The sequence below is a fragment of the Passer montanus genome, unplaced genomic scaffold, assembly GCF_014805655.1.
Source record: "Passer montanus isolate IOZ18808 unplaced genomic scaffold, ASM1480565v1 scaffold72, whole genome shotgun sequence".
NCBI classification, from domain to species: domain Eukaryota; kingdom Metazoa; phylum Chordata; class Aves; order Passeriformes; family Passeridae; genus Passer; species Passer montanus.
Genome location: NW_024372370.1, coordinates 3302625 through 3320207, shown reverse-complemented (window position 1 = coordinate 3320207; position 17583 = coordinate 3302625). Strand labels below are relative to the sequence as shown.

The window sequence follows — 17583 nt, the reverse complement described above, 5'->3', positions numbered from 1 at the left end:
TGAGCATGACGAGCTATGAACTACTAACCTCTTCAGTGGCACTTCAGACAGCTTAGATCTGCAGTTCAAAAATAACCTGAGTTTCATATTGATAATGTCCTTGAGTACCTACAGAAAAAAAAAATCTCTGTAAAAAATGGTTCTTGGTAATCACCAAACTTTGAAAATAAGCCGAAGTTACCCTTGTGACATCCTGCCATTTCTCAAGTTTCAGCAGGAATCAAAACCTTTTAAAAGATGTAAATATATCTGTATATTAAAAGTTATTGTTAGATATTGTAAATAAAGATATGCCCTTTCCTAAAACTGCGTGATTTAGCACATGATATTCTTGATAGTCAAAATATTAATGTCTTCTCCTATTAATGCAATTTTTTCAAGAGCAGCTCTCCCCATTTTCCAATGCTTGAGTATATTATTTTATCACCATTGTTACTTTAAATACAGTGAAGTTCAGAGAACTTCAATTACTTAATAACTTCAAACGTCAGCAATAGATTAACAATGTATTAAACCATTCAATTAACTCCAAAACATTTTGGTAAGTTAACATATTTGTATTTTTTTTCCTCTCACTTTGTTCATCTGTTCATTTCTGAAATAGTAATGTTCTGGATGCTGTTATATAGAAACCATAATATTAGGACAGTATTTTTTCTTATTTTTGTGAGCAATCTGTTTTGTTTTGCTTAAAGCTAATAAAGTTGTTAATTTCTTCAAAGCACTCATAAAAAACCTTTATCACATTACCTTCATTTCTGTGGTTTGTGACACAAAGTGCTTACCTGAAAGCATAAAGCAGCTGTGCCTACATTTATGGATATTAGAAAGGCCAGTAAGACATAAAAGCTAAATTACAACACCAATACTAGTAAGGCTAATATCTAAAATTACTACAATAGCAAATAAATTGGGACAAAGCAAGACAATAGTCATCATTAAATCTCTTTTATTATGACTGCAATTTTTCTTTCCTCAGTTCAGCCCATGGCTTACCCACATTCTTTATTACAATGCTGGAACTTTACTTAGCCTGAGGGACCTGTTCTATTCCTAGTTTCTTATTCTTATCTTTTGTGTCACCTGAATACCATCACTGAAAAACTACAGAATAAAAAACAAAGATTAGGGAATAGCATATTTGTGTGCAAGTGAAGAAGCAGGAAAGGAGAAACCAAGACCATTGGAAGCATAAAAAGAGAAAGCATTACATGACATAAGTTTAAGACCAAAGTCAAAATAGAGGTCAAAGTGACTCAAATATCTATCTACCATTCAGAATAAAGAGAATATAAAAACCTGTATGGACTTTACCTTCAAACTAAACAAAAACCTCATCCCAATAGAAAGAATGAATGATTCTTCAGCAATCTGCATTGATAGACTTTTGTGTATAGAATGAAATTATCTTTCAGAAGGCTGATGCATCATCCCAATTTATCAGGTGACCATGAAATTTAATACAGTAGCCAAAAAAATCCCTTTCTTAATTAACATTTCAAAGGACTTTAAATAGGAAATGACAAATAAGACAATAATTCATTATCTGTCATTTAATTCACAATTCATTATTGTATCAACAATGCAACTTCTGAAATACTGAACTTGGTTCTATTATTTAGGGCTTCTGAGGACACCAGAAACCAGGGCATTTGAGTAAACACATGAAAATGGTGACAAAATTAAGAAGACTCTTTTATAGGACACTTGAAGAGTTCAGTCTGTTTACTTTAAATAAGAAAATGCAAAGAGCATGGAAATTTAGTTCAGGGAGCAGTGTAAAACATGGCTGAAATATTTCAGGAGGCCTGAAAATTATTCAAGAGCTAGTTTTATTGTGCATGTACACAATAAAAAGTCATTTGTGAGACACTTACTTGAGTTACCCCAACTCATCTGAAGAACATTAACTCAGTAAACCATGATTATTCAACCAGGCACTTGAAATTGTTTGTGAACTTTAGGATAATACAAAGCATCTGCACTGAAAACAAACTTAGAATCTTCAACAGAACTGGCAAAATGATGAGAACATCAATGCTTACAGCATGGATCTAAACAAAAAACTCAGACTTGGAATTACAGGTTAACAGTAAGGTTAATTATCCACTGGAAAATCTCAGTAAGAGCTCTAATCTGTACTCAACTGCTTGATAATATTTAAATTAGGAATTGATTAAAAATTATTTCTACTTCAAATAATAATTGTGAAAAAGGAGTCCTGTGACATGCATTATATAGGCAATCGGACTAGATCACCAAAAGGGGCTCCTTCAGGGATTCCTTTTACTTTAGGCATGGAATAGTAAGTCCTCACTGAAGACAGAATGAATAAAGGAGAAAAGGCAAAAGATAACTGACAAGAAAAAATATAAAAGGTTTGATTTTTTTCTCCACTTTTTGGAACTACTGGATACTTACTGGAACAAGAAAAAAAATGTGGATAATCCTGGGAGTATATAGAATAATCTTTCCTCCTGTTTTTAGTCAACCATGAGGAAAAAAATCCACAATTCTTCAATTTTGTCCTCCATTTTAGCAGAAGGGATTTCTACTTTTCTCACATCACCTCATAGATTATCTTCATAACTTCAGGACTAGTTAGCTCTTCCATATATTCTCCTGAGAACTTATATGGCCTAACCATGGTAAAGTTATGCCTGGCATTTAAATATTTACAGTGGACAGTGACTCTGCTTTGTCTGGAAACACTTGATGCTGAAGTCTGTAACAAAACTTTTTGATAAAAAGGAAACAGACCATATGGAAGGTGGTACCTGTCTCACTCTGGAGAGGATTAGAGCAGTTCTTATGATACAATCCAGTACATATATAAAAAGAGACATCAGCTTTGACTGAGCTCTCATTTGTGCTCTGACTCATACCTTCCTCCATCCTTAAACTGCCAGCATCAGACTAAGCAGTAAAGTTTAGATTACAGCCTACCTATAGCTATTTACACCTCTCTCAATTTCAATCCCACTTAATATGAGTAACTTTTTGTTTGTATTTTTAATAAAAAATACCAAAAGATTTATTTGAAGTAGCTATTAAGTGACAGAAAGGAATACAATAGTTTCACCAGGGTGAAAAAACCCCAATAATTATATGGACATATTAAATGCAAGAATTATCTGTTCTACCATGGTAGTTACTCAACAAATTTTGCACCATGAATAGTTGCCACTCCAATATACTCAGCTCTAATCCAATTATGTAACTGAAAAAAGAGCCTTTACATATAAATATATTCCAGTGATTCAAGTTTATAGTATTTAAATCATGTATGTATACTAAACTAATCAGAAAGACATTCATTTAAGAACTTTGAGTTTAGGGCTTGCTGTATTTGTATGTCTGTTTTGTTTCTACAGCAGGAAATGGTGGCTTTCCAGGTAATAATAACTGCATATATATAAAAAATTCCAGGCTATTTTTCATTTTTTAAAAGATATTATTGAAAAGTTTAATCTACATTAAAATATTTCTGGTTTGTTTACTTTCAACAGCATTTCATTAGCCTCTCCTAAGGGCTGGCTTCTTGAATCCAGCTAGAGCTCCTATGATTCCAGCAGGATCTGCAACAGCTGAACAGCTGGGGACACCATGGGAGTCATTTGCCTTGGCATGCATGAGAGCCTGTTGAGCTCAGAGGAATCGAGGCTTCTGCTCTGAGCCACAAGATCCTTGATGTGATTTATACTCATAATATGAACTTCTGACTAAATTGAGAGTTTCCAGTCCATTTCAACTTGAAAATATTTTCATTTGGTAATATCAAGCTTTCATTTTCACTGAGAAGGGTGAAATGAGAGATCTAGTTCTAGAGATAAGCTCGTATTCTAGAATCTTGAAATAGCAAAATTTTTCATGGATTTTAAAAAATGTTTTGCTTTGCTCCACTATATGAAGAGTGAGTGGATGCTTCAACATTTGATATAAAAGGGTATGAAAATGGGAGGGGGAAAATCAATTTAAAAATTTATGAAACTTGCATAATTACTCTAGGAAAAAAAAGATAAAATAGGATGCAGCAAAAATCAGGTTGTAGGCTTCAGAATTATAACAGACTATAAAGTGAAGACAAAATTTACATTTTTATGGGAAACTATAAAGGAACCTGAGACACAACGATATTCTGCAGTAGGTGAAAGAAGAAAATAATTTTAGCAGCTGTATTTTTAAGACAGTTTCTCTTTAGAAGATCAATAGCTACACACAATGGAAGCCTATCTAGATATACTTGGTAGCATTAATCAACTGAGAAATATCCCTCCAAGAGCTGAAAGCTTTATAGCCCAATCTTCTTATGATGATATTACAAGTCAGATTTAGACCACCTCATTTAGGTGCCTTGGAAAACTAAGGTAATCTGGTTTAACAGAAAGAAGCACATATCTCCTGAGATTTTGAGATGCAAAAAAATACGTACACAATGTCCTCCTTTCTTTCTATTGACTGTAGAGAGCACTTACAGGCTCACTTTAAGAGGACTGGACCATGGGGCATCTGAACTTTACTTTCAAATGAGATATTCATAATGATGAACTAGGTCATCCTCAGCTTCTTTTAGGAATTAAAATAACTAAGCACATATTTTAAAGGAAAAGAAAGAATAACCAAATTGTGTTTACTCTTTACTACACTGTATGAGGAAATTAGAAAAAGTTTAGTAACAACTGAAGTACAAATAAGCAAATTATAAGAAATTACCACCATCTTACAATCAATAAATGGGTCATCTTCTGTGCTTCTCTTGTCAATGGATCCACAATAGCAATGACATCATAGAATGGGTCATTCTCTTGGGGCTCGACTTTTACTACACTGTTAAAAAAGTATTCAAAACAAGTGACATGAAAACTCAAAGCTGAATTTGTTGAAATGACAAACATTTTTAGAGACGGATTTGTAACATCAGAGATTTTTACTGCTTTAAGATTTTACTGCTTAAGAAAATACTTCCCTCATTTCAAGCAATAATCATGATTGCTCCCTGTGATACAATTAGAAAAGCTAAATGTGGACAGGAGTAAAAAATATATCATTAATCTACACACTTCTATACTGGTCAGTGATTAGATACATTCTCTAAAACAAAATTAACAAAATAGAACACAGTAAGACTTTAAAAAAGATCTTTTTTGTCATTTGTTTACAGATACCTTCATAGAGATCTGGAAGCATTGGATCAGATAAGTAGTGGTGGTGCCATAATTTAAAAAGAAAAAAAGAGGGGGCAAAATGGCATTTGAGAAGTGTGAAACTTGATAGGCTGGACTAGCTTTATGCATTCCAGAAAATAATTCAGTTTGATAGACTTGATTAGGCTAAGTTAAGTAGACCCTATTTAGAGTACTCTCTACTTACAGGAAGGAAAGGTCAATAAACTTCATTTTAAAAAAATTTAAAAAAAGCAGAAGGGATTTCTGTCATATGCTGTAAATACAGAAAAGGGACAACTGGAATTTGTTTTCCACAAAACATATACACAGTACTGACTGCTACTAGTGTAACATTGGAAAAGGTGTCAGCCTCTTAGAAAAGGCTAACACTGATTTCACTCCTGCCTTCACCAACAGGGACAGCCCATCACCACACACACTGGAGCACCTTTACCAAAAAAAACCAAGTAGAGATTTGGAAACAGCATGACACGTTTTTATAAAAATTTGTAATTTGATCATAGTTTTTGTATTATCATATGTCCTTTTAAAACATGCACTCTTCTGCTCTCTTTTCAGCAAAGAGTAATGTTGGGAAATCAATAGGTATTACCAATGAATTTATTAGGAAAAAGGTAAAGATGCATTATGCTATGGAGATGAGCAGGCTGTTCATACAACAGTTTCAAAATTAGAATGCTTACTCAACTTTCCAAAGACTATGTAATCATCAGTACATTCAAATGTTAATAAAAAATTACTCTAAGTGCATTATCACGACAAAACTGACCTGTGCTGTTCTTTGAGCAATTCAACATCTTGTCTCATCTCTGTTTTAGGCAAAGATGACAGCAGGGCATCTATTTTCATAATCAAGTCACTGCCACTGTATTAAATAAGGCACACATAATTTGGTTTTCATCAGAAAAGGAATAAAACATTAACATTTTAATGTAAATCTCTTTGCATAAAATATATTTAGGAAGCCCACATCCCAGACCTTGACTCTAAGGTGATTAGCACCTCAGGACTTGTAGCTTGCTAAATCTTTAGCATGACAATGCCCAAGAACCACTACAGCCTTAGAGAAGCCTCCATCCCAGACCTTGACTCTAAGGTGATTAGCACCTCAGGACTTGTAGCTTGGAGTTAAATCTTTAGCATGACAATGCCCAGGAACCACTACAGCCTTAGAGCAGCCTTGTGAAATAGACACTTCTTAATTTTAAGAGATGCAGAATTCACAGAGTTATCATTCAGCCTCACAGCAATTATTTTTCTCAATTGTTGGGTCTTCAAATCTGTGTAATTTGATGAAAATGTGAGGCTTTGATGAAAAAGTGAGGCTTGGTCCACAAGACAAATTAAACCTGAATTAATGACAAGTTTTTATTAGTCACAAATTTGCCAAAGAGACCTACTTCAGAATCAAAAGAAGTGAGTATATGATGTTAAGATCTGCTGATATTTCTAGTTCTTTATTAATTTTTTTTTCTTTAAAATTTTCCCATTTATGACAACATCAAGGAAGACATAAATGACCTGGTTTCAAGTCTGGCCACATCTTTTAATTTTTTCTATTGGAATTTCCTACTGAAGTTTCCTTAGAAATCTTAGTACCATTTCAGTGTTGTTAATGCAAATATTTGTCTAAATATGTTTTGTCTCTCACTGCTTATCTCTTTGAATTCTACCTCTTGTTGATTTTGTTTTTGTGGTGATGATTCTTTCAGTTGTGCCAGTCCTTCTAGATAACAGGAATGATTCTTAAAGTCGAGAGATACTGTAAGAAGAACATAATTTTTCTTTCTTCTTTGTACACAAGCTGTATCCTTAGATTAGAAGATGGCCTGAATTCATCTCATCTTTACACTTTTCAGTGAACAGATGTGTGAATGTTCTCTACTATGGTGTCAGGGCACAACATCAGCCCATGCCTCTACAGGCTCCCTTACTAACAATTCTCAAAGACAATGACTTCAAACATTAATACTCAGATTTAGCTTAAGACGCACTGTATTTTATCAAGCTTATTATTTTTCTTTACCATTACTCTTATGTAAACAAAACCTAGCAAGAATCGTTTACTGTTAGCTGTACTCTTGGTTGTAAGGACAGTGAAAGTAGGGAAAGTATTTGGAGTAATTCAGCAGAGCTGCACACATGTTAGCAGGCAAGAGAATTTTACCTTTTACTACTGTTTCCCATCTCCTTGATAATAGCTTTAATCTTCTCTGCTGAGGTACTGTATGTTACCTTTTCCAACAAATTAAAGTCTTCTGCACAGAATTCATTTTCATCTAAAGGGCCCAGTATCTTAGATAGAGAAAAAAAAACATAGAGTGTAGAATGTCCCAATAATGCTCTGTTTGTAAGTCAAAATATACTAATATTTTAAATGAATGCACAATACTGAATATGAAACCTCAATCTCTATATACATTAATACTATTGATTACAAAACTAATTAAACTTTATAGCAACTATGCAGGATTATGCTTTTACAGTTATATGATTACAGTTAATTATCAATCAGGAAGGATGGTTGCAATGGAAATATCCATGCTGTTTTTCATTATACATCCTTCTGTTAAGGAATACACTATTTAGAAATAACTCTAAGAAAATCCTATCTTATGTAAAATATTTTCAACTGAAATTACTATTTGTCTACCACACTCTTTAGTTTTTTAATTCTACGAACACAATCTCCTTCTACCACTTGTCAAATGAAGCAATGGACAGACTGGATAGAATGGTAAAGGATACAAAATGCCTAATATGAGAGGATACAGGATTACTACATTTTTTGGTGTCTGAAAGAAAGGAAAGTGTGTTGGAGTCCCAGAAAATAGCTTTGAGGTTGTTGTTTGGATTTCCTACTCAGTCTATGAGGCCAAATTGACCCAAGACAACTTCAACAGCCTGCAGGGCTCCCAGGATGTAGAATCTCATTACATAAGTTGGGTGTTGAATGCCTCTTCCTCAAAATTCAACTGCTTCCTATAAATGAGAGGTTATATAACAAATTCCACTTTTGATTTTTTCATTAATGATGCATGAGATAGATGAAACCACAGTGTAATTATGAAATACTATGGTAATTTGGAGAAGTCAATTAGAAAAAATTAATTTGCTCATAAAAGCAAAACTTCTGTGATGAAATAGCAAGGACAGAAATGAAGGATATCCCATGTCTTTTTAAAAGTAATATATCCAAATATTTTAATGAGACTTATTTCCCCAAAACTTAAAATATGAGAAGGATATCCCATGTCTTTTTAAAAGTAACAGTTTAGAGTGAAAACAGAGATATGAATATACATTATTAAATTTATCCAAATATTTTAATGATACTTATTTCCCCAAAACTTAAAATATGCCATTATTTGAGCTTTTTCAGGCATGGAGAACAGTAATAATAATTTATAAAATAAACTCATTAATTGAGTTATGAGCGAGTTGACACAAAAAAGCCAACAATTCTTTAAGGCTTCATCAACAAAAATGCTTTCTGTGTGTTTCTTAGCAGTATTTCACTTGCATCTCAGAAGCATTTAGGATGCATAAGAGTAACTAAACTCACTAAATTTTAGAGTTTCCAGTTATAAGATGCCAACACAATTTTCCTTCTATTTCTTTCAAATGGTGGAGTAAATCGAAAATAGAAGAATTAAAATGTAGTTTGTATATTGTATTTGCAATGTAAGGCACTAACTGCCATTTAACAAGCACTGAATATTGAAAGCAGCATTATATTTTTTGATCACAAATCATCTACTGACAAACTGTAATTAAGCTATTGGTTTCAGCATATACGTACAAGAAACTGAAACAACAAAATTACTATACTTTTATAGGTATATTAACAATTAAGATTATAAAACAACTAAATATTTATTAAAATGTGGTGCTTTAGAGCTTGAAATACTAAACTAAACTACTCAACGTAATTTATATACATTTATGTACATAGTAAAATAAAAGTAACTTCAGGATCAAAACTTATTCTTAAAGATCACAAATAATAAATCAGATACTAACCTATTCTGAGAATTTTGTCAGATTAACTCTAAAATAGCTGTGGGAATGACATACACACATAGCAGCTTCAATGGAATTGAGCTAATGAACAAATTAGGAATAAAACAAAATAAAAAAGCAAGACAAACATTGATACCATTCTCTAACAACTGTCTGAATAAACAGGAAATCAATATAATGCATTTTCTTTAGTTTGAAACGGAAGTTCCAGAAGTAAAAAAATCCTAAAAAAGATTGAGAGACTTAATTTCCTTCTTACCCTGCCATTGCTAATAACAGCCATTTGCCCAGGAAGCAGCTTCAGAACCTCCTGGCAGAACATCTGTTGAGTTTTAATTAAATCCAGTCCTAAAGTGTTGTACTTCTTCTCAAAAGTATCACCATCCATTCCCTAAAGCAAGGGTAAAACATGAGATGCTGGAATGATTCAGCAAAAATAAATTTTGTAACAGGTGAGGAAATGAAAGATTTTCTTCAAGTTACGTGGTAACCAGAAATCAAAGTAAAACAGCCACCTCAGCTTCAGTGTAAGCACATAGCTGCTGGTGGTGAGCCACACCTCACAAGCACCAAGAGTGCAGTCTGTACCCCGGGGCAACTGTGAATAACCATGAGAGCAAAGCTGAGCCTGAGGTTAAGCAATTTTTCCATGATCCAGCACAACAGCTGCATGGAAAGTAACACTCTGTTAACAACTCAACTGTATTCTCACTTTTAGGAAAAAGATATAAAAGAATTGTAATACTCTAAAAACCTAACAGTTGTTCTAATATGGCTGTTGGATACAATTTGAACATATTTTGGGGAAGCCAACATCATCCAGAAAGACACATGAATTCATTTTCAAAATGGGGAAAAACATGCCAAACTTATACTGGAATTGTGCCTCACCTGTCAAAATTATTCTGATATGTATCTCTTCATTAGTAATAAACAGACAAAGCAAACAGATTCATTCAGATACAATTAATACAATGACATTAATTAGTAATATACTTAGCATACACAGCTTCATTAGAGACCTTTATGTCTTTCAAAATTTATTAAACAATGAAACAAGAGCATGACTCAAAAAATATTCATTTTCTAATATGGTTCCAGAGAGTTTTCTTAGTCTCCCAACTCTTCCTATTTAAAAAGACTAAAATTTACAACTCCTCCTGAGACAAAAACCAGCAGTTATTTAATAACTGCTAGTAGTTATTTCATAGCAGATGTTATTTCATAAGTCAGCTCCACTCTCATGCAATCTTAACTTTTCCTGAAGTCTAAATTCTTGAAAAGCATTAATACTTAACTAAATATTAACTAAATGAGAGAGCTACTAAAAAAATTAACTAAATGAGAAAGCTATTAAAAAGATCAACAAGTAAAAATCAGACTGTTTTGGTCTCAATTGTATCTGGTACCCATATTCTGAATTTTTCAGTAGTGTCATATTTTCTCCCTTTAAAGAAATGTTCTATTCTTCAATCACATGAAAGTCATCAAAAAATCCAAATCTGCTTGAGAAGAAACTGTATATTTAAACATCATGGCATTTGGCCAAACACTGTTATTCTCACCACCTCCTTCCAATAAGATATATGTAAAATAAAAAAGGAACTCACTGGGATGAGGAATTTAACAATTTTAGTTCCAGCAGCAAGGGATTTTGCTGTCTCTTCCTTACTGAGTTTACTTAGGAAACTTTTTAAGTTGCTGTTGTTTTGGGTTAAAAAAGCAGCCAAAATTCCTCTTGCAATGGCTGTGTTATCTTCCTTTATTTTGGATGAAGGATTGTTCAAAATCCCAACTCGTGTATAACTGCTTGTTTTCTGCAAAGAAAAACACAGAACAATAAGTAATTTTACAGTTCCATCTGCTGTTACCTAATGTATTCATATCATTCATAACTATGTGAAATGCCCTTAAGTATTTAATTTTTTGCAGCTATTTGTCTTTAGAAAAGATACATCAGTGACTAATTCAGAACTCCAACTGTGAGTAAAAATGTGATTAGTAAGGATTTACCTATTCTGTGATAAATATTTGAAATATATGTGTTAAGTTTCTTTAATAGAACAATTGCCTTTGAGCATTTTGCAGAAGCATGTTTTTAACAAAGGACATACACAAGTGTTCATTTACAGATTCAGAACTAGTTTTATAGATGTCTACTGTTCAAAAATTATTGAACTAAGCATAAAATAAATGCAAGAGAATGTATCCACTTATCACTTTAATGTTCAGCAGCAGTAAAATCCTTCACTTGCTAAAATCAGTGACGCCACTCAAATTTTACCAGAGAGTGTGATGATTCTAAGGTAGGATCAAATAACACCACTAAGTGAAGAAAAGGTAAATGGACTCCAATGCAGGAAGGAACAAAAAAATAAGCCATGCAACCACTGGTATTCAGCACTTGGCAAGGCTTCCACAAAGTACTTCCAAGGTGGTCAGAAAACTATGAGGAAGCACTGAAGAATCTGGGCTCACTCCATCTGGCAAAGAGGAGACTACAGAGAACTTGAATAGCAACCAAGAGTTACTGAAGGGGGAGTGAAAAACATGACAGGGCTAAACCCTTCCTGGGACCAGCAAAGGGTGTAACAAGAGATAATGTTCACAAATTCTGGCCTGGCAAAAAAGAACTACAATAGGAGGGCAGTGCAACACCAGAATAATTTGAAAAGGGAAGGGACAGAGTCATCTCCTTGGAGACTTTCAGAAATCCTTCAAACACACCTACAGCTGACCTGATGTAATGAAGTCAATAATTCTACTTCGAATGGGAGGCTGAACTGGATGACCTTGAGAGGTCTCTTCCAGCTAAGACAGCTCAAGGTTTTTACAAAGGAAGTCAAAATGTATCAGAGTTTTCAAAATAGCATGTATTACAGGGAATAGCTAGAAATTAATTTCCTTTAGCCATTTTTGCCACCAGATTTTTGCATGCTTTCTTTCAAATGCTGATGGCAAGTCATGAGCAAGTGGTGACTGTGCCAATTTTGCTATACTAGACCTTGACCTGAGAGATAAAAGGGACTAGAAAGCAGTAAATAACCTCAATAAAAATTAATGGACTTAAAAAAAATACTCTTTCGTTTTAATTCTCATGAAATTTGAAAATGACTAGACCAAGCAACACATGAAATTTATCTAATGTTTTGGGGTTTTTTCCTAGATTCTTCTCACCAACACAAGGGGACTTGCCCAGGTGGTTCTCACCTCTTAGGTGGGAGCCATGACACATTTCCCCTACTGAAGAGAGTTAAAAAATTAAGCTACAGAGGGAGTACATCTGTCAAGCCTGACATAAATCAGCAGTTCAAGAAATTAAATGTTTTTCTGTAACAAGGACTTGTACTGAACATTCTTCATCTTTTTTAAAGCCTCTTTCTAAGACATAGTTGTTTTCACATTCTCTTGGCAACAACCCAATTTTCCAGTTCCCTTGGAGTGGTTCCTATTTCATTCCTGATTGGCAAATCCAGATGCTTTCCCGATTTCAGTTTAAGCACTCTTTTAACCTGTCCCAAACAGAGGTCCTTCTGTGTTTTATATTGACTTGAAATTTATACTTTCTGAAGTGTATTTATATTTCAGACCTACCTTAAATCCTATTATTAACACAGAAGAACTTAAAAATAAGGAAACTTATAAATGTGGATGATCCTCCTACCATATTAAAACACACATGAAAATTGATCTTAGAAGCACATGAAAGGTACAGGGGAAAATGGTTGCTTCATGGCTGATTCTGTGCCACATCATACAGGAGAACACTGCTTAATGATTCACATCAACAGGCAGCATCCCAAAGTCCTTCCAGGTAACATTCTGGGCTACCTGATGGAAGCAAGTCTAACTGGGAAGAAACTCGCCCTTTTAATACACAGTGTAACAGTTTGTCTCCTGCCTCACAAGTGCATGAACAAAATTATCATTTCCCTTCAGGAATTGAGTAAAACAAAAGCACAATCTCTTAAGTCTGCGCCTGACCAACATCAAAGTTGCTAACTGGGAAGAAACTCGCCCTTTTAATACACAGTGTAACAGTTTGTCTCCTGCCTCACAAGTGCATGAACAAAAAGTGCATGAACACTTTTATTTAAGAGTATGATTTTTCAATGTGCAGAGAGAGTTGTTAAGAACATATTCATAATAACTATTTTAATAAAACCTGCTAGAAACTCACCAGGCTTTTCAAGGCATCAGAAAGCAGTCGTCTACCAGCTGGCTTATCAAAATCAGCAACAATCCAGACAGTAACAGCATACAATGCATCTTCATCTGAAAATTAAATATAATCCTGTTTTACGTTCTGGAGAATCTTCTCATGACTAACGAAAATCAAATTAATCCTCTTTGTCATTTCTAAAATCATGTGTATGTTTGACTGCTGACTTCAGCTGTAAGAATAATCTTTGCCACATCAGAATCTTTTGCCCTCTGAACTGAAGTAAGATTCTTAGAAGTCAATTTATCATGTTACTAGGAGAGAGAGACTAAAAGAGCTGATCCACTGTTACAGCATTGAGACAAGATGGCCTTAAATAATTAGTTCCCATTAACAAAACCTGCTTTAACTGAGGTTACTTGTGAACATTTGATAGAGGCTCATCATATAGCCAGGAATGAAAAGACCACATAAACTAGGTCAGTCACTTTATCTGGCAGGATAGGAGAAGTCCTTCAACTCAAGGCAGGAAAAAACTTATCATTTCTGGACACCAATGGGAATATACTAAATACAGTTCAAGGAAAGTAAACTACTGTGTAAGCGTACACGCAGATAATTTCTATTTTTCTTGCTCTGTGGTCTCCTGTTCTTTAGTTGCCATAGAAGAGCAACGGTAGGTGAAAAATTCTGCAAAATTATCTGTAGAAGAATATCAGTCTACTCAGGTGTACCAAACATCCCCTAAAACATAATGCATAAGGATAGAAACTTCCCAGAGTTCTGGTGAGATGCTAGGAAAAGGTTGTTATTATTAACTGCTGCTGTGGTCTAGAGAAACACACTGGGGAGAGAGATTTGAAATGTAGATTCCAGCTTAAAGGTTATAGGTTTTCCACAAGAGATCTCAGTCTTAGAAATAAACCCACAGACTGAAAGCCATTCATTTGACAGCTCACTGGGATGTCCCTGTGGTTACAGACACAGAATCAAAGAGTCAAATAAATTTATTTTAAAGAAACTGAAGTATTTGGCATTTTTTTCTGATAATGAATTAAGTAAAACTCTGTAAATACCATATAAAATCACTGAAAGAAAGCACTTTATTAACAGGGTTTTTGTGTCCCTTGAAGGATTGATGTAAATGAGGAGCTGTTTCATAAGGCACAGACTATTGTAAAATTCCATGCAGAATTATGACCCCATTGTTGTAATTTCTTCTCACTCAAGGAGAAGTACTAGAGATATGCATATGCATATGCAACGAGAACATTTTATATCAAAAAGCATTTAAAATGTACAAAACCATTTGAGTTTTAACAAAGACAAAATGTATAAATGAGTTATAATTAATCAGAACATAAACTCAATTTATTTTCTGTAGAAAGACAAAGGCTTGTTCAGCAAAATTAAACCATCTAACTAGAAGAAAAATAAGGAGATACTTAATAAATTAGAAACATAATAAATTGTTCCTTAAATTTAGAAATACCTAATTTTGATATAAACATACAAACTCTATACATTCTGCCCTTGACAATGCTGCAAGTAAGAGTCACTTGAAAACTGAACAGACTTCAACATCCTCAAGTAAAACCGTATGTATGGAAGCTGAGTCTATCTTCAAAGTTGCAAAAGTCTTGTAAAGGTTTTTAACTTCATGTGTGAAAAACAAAAACAATTAGCCACAACATCCATCCCATTTCAAAGCCACAAAAACTAACTACCCTGTTAATTAATTTAGGTTTATAATATTTAGATATATGCTCTGCTTCCTGAAAGAAGATACTTGGAAATTGAGAAATATTTAATTTAATTTAATTTACATGGAATCCTTGGAATATTGACTTACTTGGGATATTTTACTGGTAAATTTCAACAATTTGTAATAGCCATATATAAACAGACAGATAACCTATACAGAAAATTCATTACCTTTTTTCGTTAAATACTTCATATTATCTGAAATTACAGCACTTTTATCTTGTGAGTCCAAAAAGGAGAAAGTAGAGAAGTCTTCCACATGAAATGGAACTGCATAATGTAAACCACAAAGTATTAGACTTTAAAATATGAAAACAAAACCAAAAGACAACCCGCAAATCATGACAATATCCAAGAAAAGGAGTTACCAGAAGTGGATCTGAAATGGATGTATCTTCTTTCTGCTCCAAGAATAGTGGGGTTTATACGGGAAACTACATTGTTCTGATCCATAAGAAAATCCACTGCATTTACATGATCATCTAACAAACCCTGGAGTAATAGAAAAATGTAAAATCTGTACTTTTAAGACAGATTTTCAAGACAAAAAAGACCAAGTATTTGTAAAAAATCGTTCAACTGAGCTTAACGTTTCTACATACACCAAGTTATGGACTATGTCAGGTCAAAACCATATAAATGTCATACAGGTAGCAATTCAAAATATCAGATATACATTTTTCAATGAACAACTGCAGTACATTCTCAGTTTCTGGTGGAAAAAAAATCCATATAATGACTACATGCTGATCCTTCAGCCCTGAATAATTGCAAATACTCTTTCAAAACCATGACCACAAATGATTGTAATGTGATATTACTAATTTCAAGCCATCTCATGATTAAAACCCATAACATCTAAACATGACTGAAGTAATTCACTGTCAAATGCTTCATCCTGCACTCATTCAGAAATGTTAAGCATACCATGAACACTGCCCGCTGGAAGAAGCCGGTGGCATCGAAAATCCTCTGAAGAATGAGCGTCTCCAACTCTGCCGTATCCATCTCCTCTCTGGGAAAGGGCACGCCATTAAACAGCGCTTGAGGCAGCGGGCCCAGGCCACTCTTCTTATAAAAGGTTGCTCCTGCCTGATCAAATCAGAAATATCACAGGATTAAACAGACTGTGGCTGACTGTAGTAAAGAAATGAAACTAGTATCAAGAGAGGATGAACTCTAATCTCCAAGCGCTCTTCACTGTCACACCTTGTCATGAGTGGCAGGGACAAAACAGAAAGCTTTTGGAAACCTAACAGGACAGAGGGGACTCATTTGTCAAACAGAATGACAAAGGAAATTACAGATCCATACACTTTATTGTGACCTTTTGCTTTAACATCTTGCTGAGAAATTGTCTTTTATTCTGTTTAACATTTTTAGCTTATTCTTTTATTTTAAATAAAAATGAAGCAAATAACATCGGAGAAGAACCCTGAGACAGTAAAATCTGCTTTTACCAAAGAAAGAGCCCTAAAAAAAAGGTCAACAGGTTTTTATGTTTGTAAGTCAAGCTTTATTTGATAACAAAGCAGAATTCAAGAGAGACCCATTGGCATGCCTACCAGAAAATACGGGTAGCTCCTGAAAGCAGCAAGCAAAAGTAAATTTTCATAGTGAGAGCAGTAATGCAGAAACCTTTACAACATTCCCATTAATGACTAAATGGTGGCTGAAGAAATGTTTGACTCAAAGGTGCTGTATTTATTTGCTTTAACATTTAGCAACCCTTAGGCTTAGTAAACACATAGTTATATACACTACAGTATTTCTTACTCAGCACAGCTCTCAACATACCTTCCTCCCTTCATCGTATTCAGAATGAACACCCAGGACACTCTGAACATCAGCATGGGGGTACTCACTCCTAAGAACATGTTTCACATCATCTACTGTCAGAACATTTCCATCTTTCACTTCATGGTACATCTGTAAGAATTATAACCAAAATAAATTAAAAAAATACAGTTATGTTGTCAAACAACTTGATAAAATTAATAGAAATAAATAAAAAATAAATAAGCATAATCTTTTTATAGTGAGCTAGCAAATTTTACACTGGTATAGTTTCATATTACTTTTATTGCTGTACTGCAGTTTTTATGCTGCTTTAGTAATTATCACCATTGCACATATGCACAATTTTTTATTAGAGCAGTGCTCTGACTGATCTATTATTACACCTTTAGTCTAAATCTGAAGTGGCCAACGAAATACATGTATGTGAGCTAAATGTGAAAGGTTATTTCTCTCTCCTAATTGGACAGGTAATCTAAATACTCTCTATAAACCAACTAACATGGGTAGCTACCTAAATCCATATTAATCCAATTCTAAACTAGCCAGTGATCCTTTTTTCTGCAGTGATAATTTTTCCTCACTGTTATTTTATTTCAAAGAATATTTTATTACTTTCATCATACATACAATAAAAATTTAAAGTGAAAA

At 33.9% G+C, this 17583-nt stretch overlaps 1 protein-coding gene across 4 annotated transcripts in view; it reads right to left on the bottom strand.

The window, feature by feature from the left end:
• The window catches only part of UGGT2 (UDP-glucose glycoprotein glucosyltransferase 2), a 79339-nt gene that overhangs the window by 23340 nt on the left and 38416 nt on the right, over positions 1-17583 (bottom strand). For all 4 annotated transcript variants that reach the window (XR_005629992.1, XM_039730457.1, XM_039730458.1 and 1 more), the window contains 11 exons: positions 16933-17064; positions 16063-16227; positions 15504-15627; positions 15307-15405; positions 13390-13484; positions 10820-11026; positions 9469-9600; positions 7354-7481; positions 5956-6051; positions 4725-4827; positions 29-108 (listed from right to left, as the gene is read on the bottom strand). Coding sequence is in view for 3 of the 4 variants with exons in the window: in XM_039730457.1 (XP_039586391.1) it covers positions 29-108; positions 4725-4827; positions 5956-6051; positions 7354-7481; positions 9469-9600; positions 10820-11026; positions 13390-13484; positions 15307-15405; positions 15504-15627; positions 16063-16227; positions 16933-17064 (1361 nt within the window). In the remaining variant the exon portion in view is untranslated. The remainder of the gene's footprint in view (positions 1-28; positions 109-4724; positions 4828-5955; positions 6052-7353; positions 7482-9468; positions 9601-10819; positions 11027-13389; positions 13485-15306; positions 15406-15503; positions 15628-16062; positions 16228-16932; positions 17065-17583) is intronic.